Source organism: Rousettus aegyptiacus, unplaced genomic scaffold (assembly GCF_014176215.1).
Source record: "Rousettus aegyptiacus isolate mRouAeg1 unplaced genomic scaffold, mRouAeg1.p scaffold_m13_p_9, whole genome shotgun sequence".
In the NCBI taxonomy this organism is placed as follows: Eukaryota; Metazoa; Chordata; class Mammalia; order Chiroptera; family Pteropodidae; genus Rousettus; species Rousettus aegyptiacus.
This window is the reverse complement of record NW_023416312.1, coordinates 33,542,940-33,559,723: the sequence shown is the minus strand read 5'-3', so window position 1 is coordinate 33,559,723 and position 16,784 is coordinate 33,542,940. Positions and strand designations below refer to the sequence as shown.

General features: G+C 45.5%; 1 protein-coding gene across 5 annotated transcripts in view; it reads left to right on the top strand.

Annotated features, from left to right (window-relative positions):
- Positions 1–16,784, top strand: part of IQSEC2 (IQ motif and Sec7 domain ArfGEF 2) — a 76,498-nt gene that overhangs the window by 28,635 nt on the left and 31,079 nt on the right. Inside the window, exons 1-2 of one of the 5 annotated variants that reach the window (XM_036226425.1) lie at positions 6,766–6,923; positions 8,806–8,901. The exons of 2 other annotated variants lie outside the window; for them this stretch is intronic. In XM_036226425.1, the coding sequence (XP_036082318.1) occupies positions 6,898–6,923; positions 8,806–8,901 (122 nt within the window). In that variant the 5' untranslated portion in view covers positions 6,766–6,897. Of the gene's footprint in view, positions 1–6,765; positions 6,924–8,805; positions 8,902–16,784 lie in introns of those variants that run through there. 2 more of the 5 variants (XM_036226427.1, XM_016132505.2) reach the window with 2 other exon arrangements.

Sequence of the window (16,784 nt, the reverse complement as noted above, 5' to 3'; positions counted from 1 at the left end):
CCTGCCTGCTTCCTCCCTCATGGGCTTCTTTGGCCCAAAGCTCTGAGCTCCTCCTCAGGAATCACTATTGCAATTTATCAAATCACTTCTAAGAGCTGGGCTCCACACAGGACACTTGACAGGCTTAAATCTTTACAGTAAATCTATGGTGTCATATTGCGAATCCCCATCTTATATAAGAGACAGTTCTCTGAGAGCTTACATGACTTGTCTGCAGTCCCTTGGGCACGATGTGGTAGAGCCAGGCCTGGAACTTGGCTCTGTGTAAGTGCTGCCCCAGGTCGGAGGTGGGTGTTAGCAGTAGCAGTTGTTGGGTGCTGTACCGGACACTTTCCTATATTCTCTCATTTAATCCTCACAATAATCCTATAGGGTATATATTCTTGTCATTTTACACATGAGGAAACTGAGGCTCAGAGAGCTAGAATAATTCTGTGGTAGAACTAGGACAGGAATCCAGACCCTCAGAGTCGCAGAATCCAAGCCGTGCTGTGCCAGGGTTAACACAGTCATATTCCAGAAGCACACACAGAGCATTCCCTATGTACCAGGCCTGTGTTGGGTGGTCCTTTAGAGGGAGGATGGAAGTGGGGTACAGACACAGATGAGCCAGTTCTGGCAAGCTCAGATGGGAGTGTGCTGCCAAGGAGAAGCCAGTTGTAAGGATGAGTCTGGAGGGGGTGGAGCTGGAATCTGACAGTGGGACAGAGGAGGAGGGAGGCGGGGGCAGTTTGGTAATTTTCCCAAAGGAGGTGCCTTTCCAGGAAGCTCAAGATGGACAAGAGGGGTGAGAGAGTCCTCCCTCCCCCCATCCTGTTTGTGTTTCCTTGCCTCTACCTGGCCCAGCCCCAGGAAGCCAGTGACCCCTAAGCTGGCTCTGTGCCTGGTTGGCACCAAAATAAACTTGCCTGCTCTCTCTTCCCCTCCCCTTGCCTCTGTCCCCTCTGTCCTGGCTTTAATTAGCAGCCCCGGGGATGAGTCACTTGGCAGCTGGGAAGGGAGGCAGCGCAGCACCCAGTCAAGCCTCCACTCCTGGCCCAAGCCTTGCGGGCAGCGCCAGTGTGTTCATGCATGTGAATGGGCTCCTGAGGGCTGGCCAGCCGTGTCCATGCAGGTGTGAAGAGCCCAGGGGCAGCACTGCATACTGGCATGTGTCCGTGCGTGTCATGGTGTCCACACAGGAGCATATCTCGTTGCTGCTGCCTTTGTTTCTCTGTGCCACCGAATGTCAGTGTGTGTGCGTGTGTGGCTGTATTGTATGTCTGTGGTAGCAAGTGTCAGGAAATGAGAGAGCATTTGAGTGAACAAACACAAACGCTTTATAATTGTATTCACCCCTCCCTACATAAGTACTCTTTATGTGTTTTTTGCTTATGCAAGCCCTGCACTTATATCCCCAATTTTCCCTTGTCTTAGTCTGGGTACATTTTGTTGCAGGGAACAGAAACCCACTCAAACTCACTTACGAATAAAGGGTGGGGGGAACTATTGTGAGGCTACATCTCGCAGAATCTAAGAACAGTAAATGAAGTATAGCCAGGCCTCATACCAACTGGAAGTGAGACTGAGAAATCAAGGACCAAGGGACAAAGATTGCTCACTCTCGTTCACATTCTCTCTCTCTCTCTCTCTCTCTCTCTCTCTCTCTCTCTCTCTCTCTCTCTCAGTCTCTCTCTCTCTCTCTCTCTCTCTCTCTCTCTCTCTCTCTCTCTCTCTCTCCCTTTCTCTCTTATCTATCCCTCTTTCTCTGCAACTCCGGGGCCCTTATTTCAGCTCTCACCTCTCATGGCTTGCCTGGTCCCTGTCATCTTTGTCACTGACTCCTCTCTCTGGACCAGCTCCCTCTGCTTTCACGCGGCCTGATGTAGCCGCCAACCTGGAAGCTACATGACCTTCCAGCTTCAGGGTCCATCCCCATATGACTGCAGCATTCCTGTTCAGCCTATGGTAACACAAGGCGGCAAGGGGCTGTAGATGGGAGTTGAAGTGGGTGAGGGTAGAGAGGTCCCCATTCGCTGAGCCCCTCTCGTTTCTGTCTCATTTAAGTTTTAAAGACCCATATGTGAATGTAGTCTGTCAGCTGCAAGAGCAGGGAAGAAAATGGTGAGCTATGGAAAATATGTACACATGCAGAGGGTGTCGTTCTGCCTTGGCTCAGCCCTTGGAACAGCAGAGAACATAGGCGGTGGTTTGATCAGCTCCCATGTGTCAGGTATGCCATGAGTGAACTTAGAACAGTCACAGTATGAAGAACACCTGTCAGAGTGGGTTTCCTGAGAATAATTTATTATTTCTAAAAACAGAAATAATAATAAATAAGAAAATAAGAAAAAATACTTGGTACTTGGTCTTCTATGATGACCACAGTTTTTATGTGTCCGCAGTGAGGTCAGAGCCTAAGGGGGAGTCTGCTCGGAGACCCTCCATTATAAGATTGCTCATTCTTCAAGGTTTTTTGGTTCCTACTCTAATGCAAATTGACTTTGCTCACTATGCTTTCATATTTCATGCTCTTGCATCAAAACGCCCTGTTTTATCTAAAAATTTCCCCTTATAAATGCCAAAACAGCTTTAAGTGCACAGTGAATATTACTAGTGCTCCTGGTGTGTGGTAATTTTCATAGCCTCGGAACAACTGGCATAATGCTACTCATGGTACAGCTGCTACCAAGTTCTTGGTTGCTTCAGGAATTTTTACATTTTATTAGTGCAGTGACTGAATTTATAGTTATCTGCAGTGTATAATTACAAGCACACATTATCAATATTATCAGCTTGACGCTTGAGCTTACTTTTCCATTAATACAAACCCTGCAGTTTTTACATTAATTACAGAGGGAATTAATGACCCCTTAGACATTTTTTCACCTATGAGTAAAGAGTTTGGAACCAGCCATGGCCATAATGACTGTTCTCCAGACGCAGGGGCAATGCCCAGGGCTCTGACCTTGGCCCTGGCTTCGAATCCTTTGGCTGAGACGAGAGGCTGCCCACCACCTCCTTGGGGACCTCCTGTTTCTGGTCAGGGACTTAGCAGATGCAATCATTATTTCTAATAAAAATGATAGTTTTCTTAATATTTTCAAAGCCATCTTCCACATTAAATGGTAAACCTGAGTGGGAGAGATCATCCCAGGCTCAGGGCAGAGTCTCTCTCAATTCCTCCCCTCCCCTTTTTTCACTATTCCAAATAGTAATAATTGCTTTGATTCCAAAAATGTCTGTTATGTACTAGGTAATTTTAGCAAGCACTCGATACGTATTATATTTATTCTTTCTGGCCGCCCTGCCAAGTAGGGGTAATCGTATCCACTTTACCAATGGGGAACAAACCTAGAGAGATAAAGTGACTTGTCCGAGGTCCTCCATCCATCCATTTACTCATTCATTCACTCACTCAAAATGATTGATTGAGTACCTACATGTGCTAGGCACTAATGTGCTAAATTAAATGCCGTTGATAACAATGATGAGTAATAACAGAGTCCTGCTCTGAGGAAACTCACAGTCTGATAGGGAAACAGGTGAGGAAACAATTACAGATAATTACATGGGAAGTGTAGGGTGCTGTGGGAGCACCCTGGAAGTATATCCGACCCAGCCTGAGGGTTAGGGAGGTTTCTGCAAGCTGACATGTAAGGTGAGAATTGAAGGATGACTTGAACTTAGCCAGGCAAGGGGTGGGGGTGGGGTGAAGTGAGGTGAAGTGGAGAGTACTGCAGGCAGAGCAAAAAATATATGCCAGGGCCGTGGGAGGGGTGTTTGGTACCTGCGTTTGTGAAGAACGAAAGCCATGTGAGCAGTAGGATGATGCTGTCACGACAAATGGTCTGGAAAGAGGATAAATTGGGAGGCTGGAACGGGGACCCTGGTCAATTAGGCCCAGAGCTGAGGAGCTGCAGGACCCAGGAGCAGAGTTTCCATGTTTCCAGGCTCCAGAGATGGTCCCATTTGTGTTTCAGGTCCTGGGGCCCAGCCTGGGTCAGCCCGGCTGGCATCAGGCTGGGATTCCAGTGGCCACAGTGCCCTCTAGTGTCCACCAGCACATCTTGCAGCCTCCGCCTCAGTGTGGATTGTCTCTCACCAATACTTACTGACCTGTGTGACTAGGTGTCTAGTGCTGGGTGCTGGGCACACTGGGATGAATAAGACATGGCTCCTTTCCCACAGAGCTCCTGGCCCAAAAGAGGCAACAGACAGTGCTGAAAAAAGCAGAGGGTGCAAAGGACACAGGGCAGGGGAGGGGTCAGGACAGATTCCCAGAGGATACAACCTCTGAGCTGACTTGTGAAGAACAAAGGGGAGCTATAGAGATGGGGACGTGGCCATGGCGCGGGGTGGTGGGGCAGGGCCTTTTGAGCAGAGAGACAGCACAGGCAAAGATAAGCGTGGACAGCAGAGCACAAAGAATTACAAGCACTTCTGTCTGGGTAGGATGAAAATGGGGGAGGCTGACACTCGCTGGAAGTGGGGATTAGAGGCCAGTTCACAGAAGGTTCTGGGATGCCTATCACTAGCTCAGAGTAGGCACTTAGTGAATGGACTCATAATAGGAGCTTCCCTTTTCTTTTGGGGTCACAGACCCATCTAAGGATCTGATGAAATCTGTGTTCTCCCCAGAAACATGCTGTTACTCATTAATATTTGTCCTAGAACTTCACTACCTTCAGAGACACCCCCCATGCCTGTGAACGAACCACTAGCTGTCAAATTGTTCTTAGTATAAATACTAAAGCTTTATTGCAGCCTCCAAGGCTCTACAGGCTCAGACGCCTGCCTACATCTCCAGTCTCACCTCTCTCCCCCTTGCTTTTTCCACTCAGCCCCTTTGGCCTCTTTGCAGTTCCTGAAAATACCACCTCAGGTCCTTTGAAACAGACGGTTGTTTCCTCTGCCTAGAACATTCTCCTCAGCTACCTCTACTTTTTGCCCAACTTAATTCCATTAGTTGTTGAATGTCTGTTTCCTCACCCTTAATCACTGCTGTATCCAGACCCCGGCCCAATGCCTGGTCTGCAGGATCTGTTGAATAAATGGATGAAGAGCTTGCTAGTGCCCTGTGGCTGGGTCAAGCTCCTCACCTGTAAATACTTCTTCCCTTCAGCCACTGGTTAGTCATCACATGAGTCTACCCAACATACTCAGATATCTCTGAATTCTAAGAGTGGTTCAGATTAAGAGACGTTTTCCTGGAAATCTTCCCATCCCTGAAATGAACAGCCTTCCCATGGGTCTGCCCTGCCTCCCTGGGAAAAGATTCAGACTCTCTCAGGCTCGAGCTGAGACACTTCATCATATGTACATTCATCTCACTCAATCCTCAGAAGAACCCGTGAGGTAGGGATTGCCACTAATCTCTTAGAGATGAGTAAACGGAACCTAAGAGGGGTTACCAGCTGAAAAGTGATTGAGATGGAATTTGTACTTGGCTCTACCAGGCACCAAAGTGTAGGCTCTTTGCCTCACCAAAGAGAGGAAGGGGCTTGTCCAAGGTCACAGAGCATCAGCCTTAGGGCCAGGACTAGAATTTCTGTTTCTCAACTCCTGCCAGGCCAAGAGGAAGGTTTTGGCCAGAGGTACAGCTCTTAGTGCAATAACTGTAAATGGGCACCCGGTTCAGCTGCAGCAGGAACTAGGAGAGTTTCTGGAGAGAGAGAAGAGCAGAAGCTGAGGCCAAAGCCCTGAGGACCAGGGGGCTTTAGGCGTGGGCAGAGAGAGGGGAGGCCACGAAGAGCCCACAGATGCTACCTTTGTGGTGGTCCGGAGGCCCTCTCTCTCTCTCAGCAGCTTTGGCTTTCTTGGGAGGAACCAGCTGCCCCAGCAGGGAGGCAGGAAGGCTGGCCTGTTGCCTGTCAGCTCCTATTACTTGTAGATCACTGGCCCCCTGGCCCCTCCCAGGGCTGCCTTCTGCTCAGAACAGCCAGGGGCCTGGGCTCTGGGGCCATAAAAGGACAGGAACGCTCTGAGCTGGATCTGGAAACCCTTCAGGAGCCCCCACATCCTTCAAATACTCCACATTTTCTCCTTTTTGCCAGCCCCACCCATGTGGAGGAGATATTACTGTAGGTGGAGAGTCAGGGCACCTGGATTCTAGTCTGACTGGCTGTATGAACTTCAGTAAGACTCTTCCCCTCTCCAGGCCTCAATTTCCCCATTCATAAAATCAGGTGGGGCAATTTCCTTAGAAGAACAGCCTCTTGATTGTGAATGGCATTTCTTCTGATTTTGCTCTTCTCTTCAGGCCAGTCTAGAAAGCAACTCAGAAGAAAGTGAGAACTTATTGCAGTGCTCAAGAATATTGGCCGGAGCCTCCTCTTGATTTCCCAAAATGGGTGATTTGAATCCTAGAGCAATAAGCAAACAGTCTCTTTAGCTGTGCTGGAGATGAGGATGTTTGCAGAAAGCTTCTATGGGAAGATTTCTGTGTTCACAAGGCAGTGATAAATATGGGTGAGGGGACAGATTCCAGATTCAGGAATGGCCAAACCAGGTCCTTATCTTGAGGTTCCACCACTTACTGGCTATGTTACTTGTGCCTAGTTACTTAGCATCTCTCCATCTCAATTTTCTCTTCAGTAGAATAGGGCTAGTGACACATACTTGACGGGGTGCTGGGGAGGTTCCCGCGGAGGTGTACTTAGGGAGTCCAGCCTGGGGTTTGGCCCAGAGGAATCACTGTGAGCTCTCAAAGCTGCTTCCTCTTACCAGCAGTTCCCAGCCCTCCTGGGGGATCAGGGGAAGGAGCAGTTTCCAATTGCAGTCTGGCCTACAGCCCAGCTGGCCTGGCCACGCCTCCTTGGTTCCTCCTTCTAGGGAAGGGCTGGGGAGGAGGGGTTGGTGACACGGTTGAGGCACCGCCCGGGCCAGGGGGCCTGCCCTCTGGACAGGTCCAGACCCATGGAGACCCCTGGGAGGAGTAACAGGTAGGAACCTGGGTCCCCTCCTCAAACCCTGCAGCCTGACCTCCTCCCTTCCTGTCCAGGCCTGGACCCGATCCCCGATCCCCGGGCTGCTGATTCAGCAGCCTCCTGGCTTCCTGGTTCCTGGCTCCCCACTTGGACTCTTGGAGGCTTGGGGGAGGGAACCAGCTCAAGTGGGCGAGCCCATGGGCATTCGGGTGTCCAACAGTGTAAGGGCCCTGGAGCCCTGAGGAGCGCAGTCCATGGCCTGGGAGGGGTGTGATTGGTGGCTGCCTGGCATGCTAGTCTGACCTGGCACTGCAGAGCTCCCTGTAGCTGCTGAGATTTTCTGATACCAACATTCCAGCAGCCTTGGGGTCTCTGAATCTCAGATTTAATGACATAATGAGTCAAGGACTTGGGTTGGTGACTGGTACATAGATGGCACTTGAGAAATAGTCGTTCTGATGATGATGATGATTTCAGAGTCTCTTATAAGAAGAGTCTCAGATTCCAAGATTTTGTAAGGTTCTGAGATTTGGGCATCCTCAAATTTGCAGCAAATGAGATAGTGGGCAGCTGGCCTGGCCTGCAGCCACATCTCTGGGTCTCTACTTGGGCTCTTGAATGGCTAGGCCCTGACCACAACCTGCCTTCAGGGGCTTGTGGAGCACAGGGGCTGGCTGACCTGGAAGAACCAGCTCCGCTCCCAGCATCTGCCCTGTGCTGGGTAGGTCAGGGACCTCGGCCTCGCTGCCCTACTGTCCCTCCTCTCCCTTTCCATTCTCTGGACTTTGATCACGGGAAACAGGAGGCATATGGGCCTTTGGACCCTGAATTAGGGGTGGGGACACAGCACTGGGGGGTGGAGCATGGGCCCTGCCCTGGGCTGGGGGCGCAGCAGCACTGGCCTTGGAAGCAAAGACCCCTGCTCCTCTGAACCACCCTGTCTTCTGGCTCCCTGGGCCCCACCTGCCCACTCACCCCACCCACTCACCCCCTAGTCCCATTCTGTCACCAAGACTACTGAAACCTTGTCAGCTCTCCTCCGCCCTCACTTCTCCTCTCTTTTGCTTTAGCACTCTCTGCCTCTCCCTGTCTTCTCTCTGTGTCCTTTGTCTTGCCCTTTCTCTGTCTTCCTCTTTCTGTCTTTCTCCTTTACTGTGTCATCCTTTCCTTGTCTTTCAGTTTCTTGCTGTCTCTCTCCCTCTTCTCCAACAGTGTTTCCTCTACCCACCTGGCTTGGGTTCTTCCCACTCTTCAGACCCAGAGCCTCTCCTCTCTCCATCCCTCCCTCACTTCGTGTGAGGGGTCTTCTATAAAGGGGAGCCCCCCCATACATTTTTTGCCCTTCTCTCTCACCCCCCCTTCCTGCTCCCCTCTTCCCTACCCTTGTGGCGTCTGGTGTGAGGAGGGCTCCCTTCCCCTTTCCTTGCTATGGTGTCCCAGTGTCTCCGTGGCCAGGGTCCCCACGGAGTCACCTGGGACACAGGAGGCCCAGCCCAACTCTTTTGTCTCTGCTGCCCCCTGTTGTCGTTGTGTTCTGTTTGTGGTTCGAGTGCCGTCCTCTCTTTCTTGACTTTGTGGTTTTTTTCTTTTTTTCTTCCTTTTTTCCTTCCTTCCTTCCTTCCTTCCTTCCTTCCTTCCTTCCTTCCTTCCTTCCTCCCCTCCTTCCTTCTTCCCTTCCTTCCTTCCTTCCCTGTCTCCCTTTCTTCCCTCCCTTCCCTCCTTCTTGCCTCCCTGACTCCCACCCCTCCCTATCCTCCACCACCCATTCCTTCCAGTCTTCCCACCCCCTCCACTCACTCTCGCCTCTTTGTCCCCTTTCCCCACCCTGCCTCTCCCCTCCCTCCCTGTCTCTCTCTCTGTCTCTCTCTTTCTCTCTCTGTCTCTCACTGTCTCTCAGGTCCACAGCGTCTCATACTCTACACCAGTATTGCTGTCCTACTCAGGTCCTTGACTCCATGAAGCTTACCCCCTCAGGCAGGCTGGCAGAGAGCAGGTAAGAGCTAGACCCATCCCTCCCCCAATCCTTCACCCTTCCACACAAGTATACAATATCATTGCCAGATCCCCACCCCACCTCCCTCTAGCCCCTGGAGTGATTGTGGAATGGGTGTCTGTGTGTGTAAGAAGAGTGACAAGGGGACCAGGTCAGGAGACCAAAGAGGACATTCAGAATCTGTTTGTAGTTTGTCCTTCCTAAAAAATCCTTCCCTAGACACCTGTTCCCCAAAATGGGAGTGGTTGGTCCTAGAATATGTAACATTTGAGCTGTTTTGAAGGATGAGTAGGAGTTTGCCAGTTGGATAGGATGGAGAAGGGTGTTTAGCCAGAGGGAACAATCTATTAACACCTTTGAAGAACAATATTATTTTCAAGTTAATTAAAAAACACATTTTATAGTTTCTACAATGCAATAAAATGAAATATTAATAATAATGGCAAAAAGACTAGGCCTATTTGAAAGTTTTAAAATATTTGTGTTAAAGAGGAAAAAAGAATGGAATTTATGGAAGATTTAGAATAAATGTCAATGAGAATACGATGTATCAAAACCTACGGGATATGACCATGTGGGTTCCCAGGGGGAAATGCTTTTACTAGAGAATAAGACAGTTTAAATTAAATGAAGTAGTTACTCAAGACAGTTTAAATTAAATGAACTAGATTCTTACTCAAGAATCTAGAGTAAGAACAACCAAAAGAAATCAGAATAAAGTACTTACTATAGATAAGACAAGAAATTAATTAAATAGAAAACAAAAGATTTGATAAACCAAGAGGTAGTTTTTGAAAAGGACAGTAAAGTGGACAGACCGTCCTTTGGCAGAAATGTCTGAGAAAAAGGCAAGAAAACATAAATAAAATAAGGTATGATGAAGAGATTTAACCACAGATTCTGAGGAGAAGGAAGAAGTCATAAGAAAATGCTTTGTATAATTTTATACCAATAAATGTGAAAATCTAGATGAAATGGATGGTTTTCTAGGAAAATATAAATTACCAAATGACTTAAGGAGTGGCAAAAAACCTAAACATAATAGAAAAATATAGAAGAAATTTAAAAGATGGCCCAAGTTTTCTCCTTAGAAATGGTACCAGGCCCAGTTATTATGGAAGTGCTGATATGATGTGAGTGCTATTAAATCTTGAAAGATCAAATACTAGGAAAAGATTGACAGCTTTTTAGTTCATTCCGGGAGGAGTAGTATAACTGGACGGGTTTAGGCAGAAAAAGAAAAGAAAAAGGAAAACTATAGCCTAATGCCACATATTAATATAGTAATAGATATGTTAATTATCAGATTGAATCCATCAATGTATTAAAAGAAGAATGTATCATGACGAGTGATTTGTCCCAGGAGTGTAGGGATTGTTTAACATTAGGAAAGATGTCATTGTAATTAGTTATATTAATAGATTAAAGAGAAATGATCATATAACTGTCTCCATAAATGCTGAAAAAAATAATCTGACAAAATAACATATTCATTCTTGATTTAAAAACTCTTATTAAGCGTCTTAGTTATCTCTTGTTGCATTGGGTAATTTGTTACACAGCAATAGATAACTAGTACAGTAAGCTAGGAATCAACGAAAACTTTCTTAACTTGGTAAAGATTTTTTGTAAAAAACCAAACATAATCATCAAATGTAACAGAGGAGTACGAGATAAATTTCCATTAAATCCAGGAACAAAACAAGGATGACTGCTATCACTGTCACTAACTATTGTTTTTCTGGAAGTTTAACCAATGGGATTGAAAAAAGAAATAAGTGGTATAAATATTAGAAAAAAAGAATCGGCATTAGCATGATTCAAAGATGACATGGTTGTCTACTTAGATAATTAAAGAGAATAAAAGGAAAAATTATTAGAACTAATAAGAAAATTTGGTGAGATGGGTAGATACAAGATAAATAAATATCCAACCAAACTATTAGCTTCTCTGAATACCAGCAATAACTAAGTAGAAAACATAATAGAAAAAATTCTATTCACAATAGCAAAACAAATTATAAAATTTCTAAGAATTTACAAGAAATGTGAAGTAGTTTTAAAGATTTCATCAAAGACTGTAAGAAGACTTGAATAAATCAAGAATCCTATTCTGTTACTGGATAGGAAGTTCAATATGGTAAAAATGACAATTTCCCCTCAATTGGTCAAAAGATTCAATGCATTTCTCATTAAAATGTCAGTGGTATTTCCCTTGCGAATTGGGCTATTGGTTTTGAGGTTCATTTGGAAAAGTAAATGCCCAGGAATAACTAAGAAAAATTTTAAAAAGAACAATGGGGGGGGGGACTTGCCCTATAAGATACAATAAACTTACCATAAAGCTGCAGTAGTTAGAAATATTATATCATCACAGAAATAGAGGAATACACAAATGGAACAAAGTAGAGAGTATAGAAAGAAATCCATATATTCATAGGGGAATTTAATTTATGATAAAGAACACATTTCAAATCATTGGGGAGTCAGTAAATGGGATGGGACTGTTAGCTACCGTTTTAGAAAAAAATAAGTCATACCGCTATCTCATACAAAACCAATACAAAAAAATAAAACTGGAAACATGCCAAAGGAAAGTCTAGAATATTTTTATAATATTAGACTAGAGAAGCTTTTCTGAGCATGTCTTAAAAACCCATAAGCCATAAAGTGAAGAGCAATAATTTTGACTACATTAAAATTAAGAACTTCTGTGTGGAGAAAGTATACTATATACAAAGTTAAAACATAAACAAGCAGATAGAAGAAAGTATTTGTTACATGGATATCAGGCAAATGTTAGTGTCTCTGTGTATATCTATATGGTATCCAGGAAGACAGTAAGAAAAAGGTGTGCAACCCATTTAAAATGGAGAAATGACATAGTTTGACAATTCAGAGAAGAAACAGATAATTAGCTAATGAATGAAAAAAAAGATATTCAAGCTTACTAATAGGTAAAGAAATGTAACTAAAACAACAATGAAGTACCAATTTTAAAGTACCAGAAATTAAAAGATGGAAAGGGTTGTGAGGAAACAGAACTTCTCACATACCTTGATTGCAGTGCAAACCGGTACCTTTTTTTTTTTAATGGGACAGTTAGTTGCCACCAGAATCTTAAGTGTCATATACGTCCAAGCCAGGAACCAAGTCTTGAAGGTAGATTTCTCTAAGGTTTTACTACTTAGATGGACCTCAATTTGGCCAGCCAGAGGCCTTTTCTAAAACACCTCAATCCTTGCTGTAAACATAAGCCATACTGTGCAACTCTTTATCACATACCCTCAAGGATAGCATTCTCAACCAACCCTTAATGAACAATGACAGCATGTTATATGCACCCTTTCACAATTTCAAAGCATGATATATTCTTCTCAAAACAAAGACAGGATTACAAGTAGGAATGCTCTTTTATTTTTAACCAGTCTGCAAAAATGTTAAAGCAACAGGAATAACTTTTATCCACATTTTAAATAAAATATGCATTCCTTTAGCCCAGCAATTCAACTTTTAGGGATCTGTCCTTCAAAACTACTTCCAGACATATGCAAAGATATTCATTGCAGCATTGTTTGTAATGGAAAAAAGTTAAGACAACCTAAATGTCCATCAGTAAGAAACAGCTTTTCCTTCATGATCTACCCATAATATGGATTACTCTGTAGAAGATCAAAAGAAAAAGATATATCTCCATATACAGGCATGGAAAGATCTTCAAGACTTATTGTTGCATGAAAAAAGCAGAACAGCGCTTATGGTATGATCCCATCACAAGATGATCCCATCTTGTGAGGAAAACAAAACTCCTATAACAATAATGACAATACATTATACCCATCCTGTCACGATTTCAAAAGTACTGGATTTTTTTTTTTTTTGGTCACATTTCCTTACTTTTACTAACTCATTTCCCTCCTTCTCTACATCTTTTTCCTGTATCCAACTGTTCAGATATTGCTTTTCCTTTTAATAAGTAGCTTGAATTCTGCCCCCCACACACACCCCAATTCATTTAGCAAGCATTTGTCCTGCCTGCTCTCGGTTAGGCCTTGTGCTGAACCTTGGTGGGATATAGAAATGAACTGTATCTGGTTCTACCGTTAGCTCAAGTCTGGAAGGGAGAAAGACACATAGACAATGGCAGCACAGTATGATTTGGAATGGGACAGAAGTAGGCTCAGGGAGCTGCCAGAGGAGGGGCACCTCACCCTATCTGTCCCCTATAGGAGGGGACATATGTATTGTGCCTTGAAAGAGTAATAACTTTCCTTCTTCCCCCAACCCTGCCAGAAATGGATGCCCACTTTTTGGCTTTTCCAAGTGGGATGACCTAATGGGGGGAAATGGTTGAGTCAGTATCTTTCAAGTTCAAGTGTGGGCACTTGCCAACTCTCTGACTTTGGGCAAGCCATTTAACCTCTGAGACTTCTGTCTCCTCATCTGTGTAATGAGGATAATGCCTACTTACCTTTCAGAGCTGATTTTAGGATTAGAGATGATACATGTAAAATTCCTGAGTGACTCTCAGCTCTTGAAGGGTAGAGACTACCCATGTCTTGTTTTCCTCACGACCAAGCATGTAGCATTAGATTGGATCTAAAAGCTGTACATGTCTGGGGTTGGTTCTGGAGCAAATGATGGGCCTGACCATAGTGGGGCTTTGGGATGAAGAGGCTCAGAGTAGTCCATGGGATGGAGGGGGTCTCTTCAAAAGTAAAGAGAGCCAGGTGCCTGGTATTGGCATGAAGATGACACAGGAGGGAAAATAAAAGCAAGTGGCCCTGGGAAATGGAGCCTAGGCAGGACATTCTGGCCTTGGTTCGTGGTCCTGTTCTTTTGGGGATACCATCTCTCAATTTCATAGTCCAGAGCAGGGAAGCACGGTGGACCAATATTTGTGTTGGTGCCAACATGTCTCAATTTCAGTGCCAACCCTGTCACTCACTAGCTGGGTGATCTTAAACAACTCACTTCACATCTCTGAACCTAACTCCTTAACTGTTAAAAAGGACACAATACCACGAATGTCATGGGGTTTATTTATTGAGGAGTGGATGAGATCATAAATAGAATTCACCTCCCTGAGTGCCTGGTACATGATGAATACTCAGAAAAGAGTATAGCATTTATTAGTATGCATTTCAGTAGACACTAATGGAGTTCTGCTGTGGTAGAACTCCCAGGGCCTATGCTGGGTAATGGTTCTTGCCTTCCACAAGCTCGCAGTCAGTTGGGGAGACTAAGAAGAGATATTACAGAGAAGAGCACAGGGGGCTGTGGAAATCCAGAGGAGGGGATCTGGCCCTGTCTAGGCTGGTGCAGTCAACTCAGCCTGAGAACTAAATCTTAGAGGGTGAGTAAGAGTTAGCCAGGGACAGAGGGTGAAGTGTTGTAAAACATCCCAGTCAAATGGAACAGCATATGCAAAAGAGCCTAGATGTAATTGGGTAGGGCCAGAGTTCCTTAACCTTGAGTGCGTGAAATTTAATACAAAATGTGTATTTTTTGTCAAGGAGATGTTTAATGGATTTCATTAAATGCATAAAGGGTTTGTGTTGCCCCCGAACAGTTAAGAACCAGTGTTGCTGGTGACAAAGCATCATGTGAATGAATTCTGAATAGGAGAGAAATTTTGTAAAATTTATGATTTAGAAACATCACATTAGGAATATGAAAAATGGATTGTATGCATGGATGCCAGCTGGAAGGAGCAAACTGGAGTATTGGCATAGAAGAAATGGATTTGAGCAGGGCTACCGTGTTGCACTACTCCAGTGGGCACCATTCACACAGAAGCATTTTAATTTCGAATTGTGGAATCTAAATTCTTTGAGAGTTATTAATGAGATAGATGCCAATAGAAGATGAGAGAAAGGGAGGAGGCAAGGATGAGTCAGCATTAGCAGAGGGCCAGAGGGACATGAGTCCAGGGTAATAAGGAGGAAAAGAGAACCACTATTAGTGTTCACCCAGCACCCAAAGTCTTTGGTCCCAGTCATAATTACTACCTTTCATCCTATTCTTAATAGTCAGAGATCCTGAGGGACATTGAAGACACTTATTTCTCTATGGATTTTGGAGAGGAATCGTTTCTGGTTTATGAGTTTTCTGAAAAAAAGTAGTGTTTCAGCCAGTCATTCCAAGTCCATAAGGACTTTGAGAGATAGAAGTGGGAGAGGATGTTCTGAGAGTGTACACAAAGGCCTGGAGGTGAGAAATGCTGAAACTGAACATTGGGGGAGGGGGGTGAAAAAGTTAGACATGCTTTCAACAGTTGTCTGGGGAGTTCAGGCTTCTTTCATTTGTGGTAGGCAGGTGGAGAGCCATGAGCAATTTTTGACTGGGGAAAAATGGCATGATCAGATTAGCACTTTAGAAGGAAAGGAAACTAGGGAGGCAGTTAGGAGGAAGAGAGGACTGGAGTTAGAGACTGAATACATAATGGAGTGTGGGGTGGGGTTAGAGATACCAGGGTGGAATTCACAGTGAGTTGCAGTGTTCAAGCCTGGCAGTACATTTATTCATTCAACAAATATTTATTGAGTGCCAGGCACTGTGCAGGGGATTAGGGCTATAGCACTGAACAAAACAGATGTCTGTCTTGATACATCTCACAGTGGGTGAGACAGATAAATAATAAACAAACAACTAAATATACAGACTGTGTCTGGTGCCACACCTATCTGGGGACAATGTTCCAAATAGAAGGAACATCAGTGCAAAGACCCTGAGGCAAGGGAGACCAGTAAAACTGGAAAGTGGACAAGGGGCAAGAGGTGTAGAAAATAACACATCAGGGGCCAAATGATGTATATATAGCCTTCAGGAACTATTTAGAAGGTATAATCAGCAGGATTTGGTGACTGGAATTGCTAAGGGAGCAGGAAGAATCCAGCATGACTCCCAGGTGCGTCTAGATGGATGGTGGTGCCTTTCACTAAGTTGCAAAATGCAGGCGGATGGGTTTGCAGTGGTAAGACGCTAAGTTAGAGGTCCCTGTGAGCTCTGAAGGCCGTAAAGGCCATCTTGGTGGAGCTTCCAGCAAGCATTAGGCTTGATGGGTCTGGGACCCAGGAGGGAGGCCATGCTAGAGGGAGAGCTGCAGGCGTCCTCAGCCATACCTGAAGTTATGGAATGGAATGAGATCAGTGACAGCGAGTGTGGAATGAAAGAGAAGAGGATGGGAGCAGAACTGGGGAAGAAGTACCAACACATAAGGAATGGGGAGAGGAAGAGGAGCTGGGGGTGGGCAGAGAAGTGGGAGGAAAATCAGCAGGGAGTGGGCTCACTGAAGCAGAGGAAGGAAAGAGCCCTCTGTGCCCAGGAGGGGCTTGTTAAGAGTGGCAAATGTTACAGCTGGGGGAAGTAAAATGAGGGTGGGAGAGAGTCTATTGGCTTTAACCACTAGGAGGTCCTGGGAGACCTTACCAAGAACAGTTTCCGTGGTGTGGTGGGCGCATGAGGCAGATTGCAGTGGGTTGAAGAGCTCGTGGGAGGTACCGAAATGGAGATGGCCAGTGTAGACAAATTTCTCAAGAAGCTTAGCTGTGAAGAGGAGAGAGGGGCAGTGATTGCTAGAGGGAGATGTGGGGGCAGATAGAGGGTTTTTATCCCAGATGGGAGATACTTGAGCTTCTATAAATGTTGGTAGGAAGGAGGCACAGAGAGGGAGAGGTTGAAATACAAGAGGGAGAGGGGATGATTGCTGTGGAGGAGGCAGCAGAGGTGGGCTCCAGAGCCCAGGCAGAGAGACTGGCCTTAAATAGCATAGGGGCCCTCTCTTTCTTACAGGGAAGGAAAGCAGAGGTGGTGGTTGTAGTTGTCGGGGGTAGGATACAGGGCACTGAGGGCATTGGTGAAAGAAATGTTCAGGAAAGTTC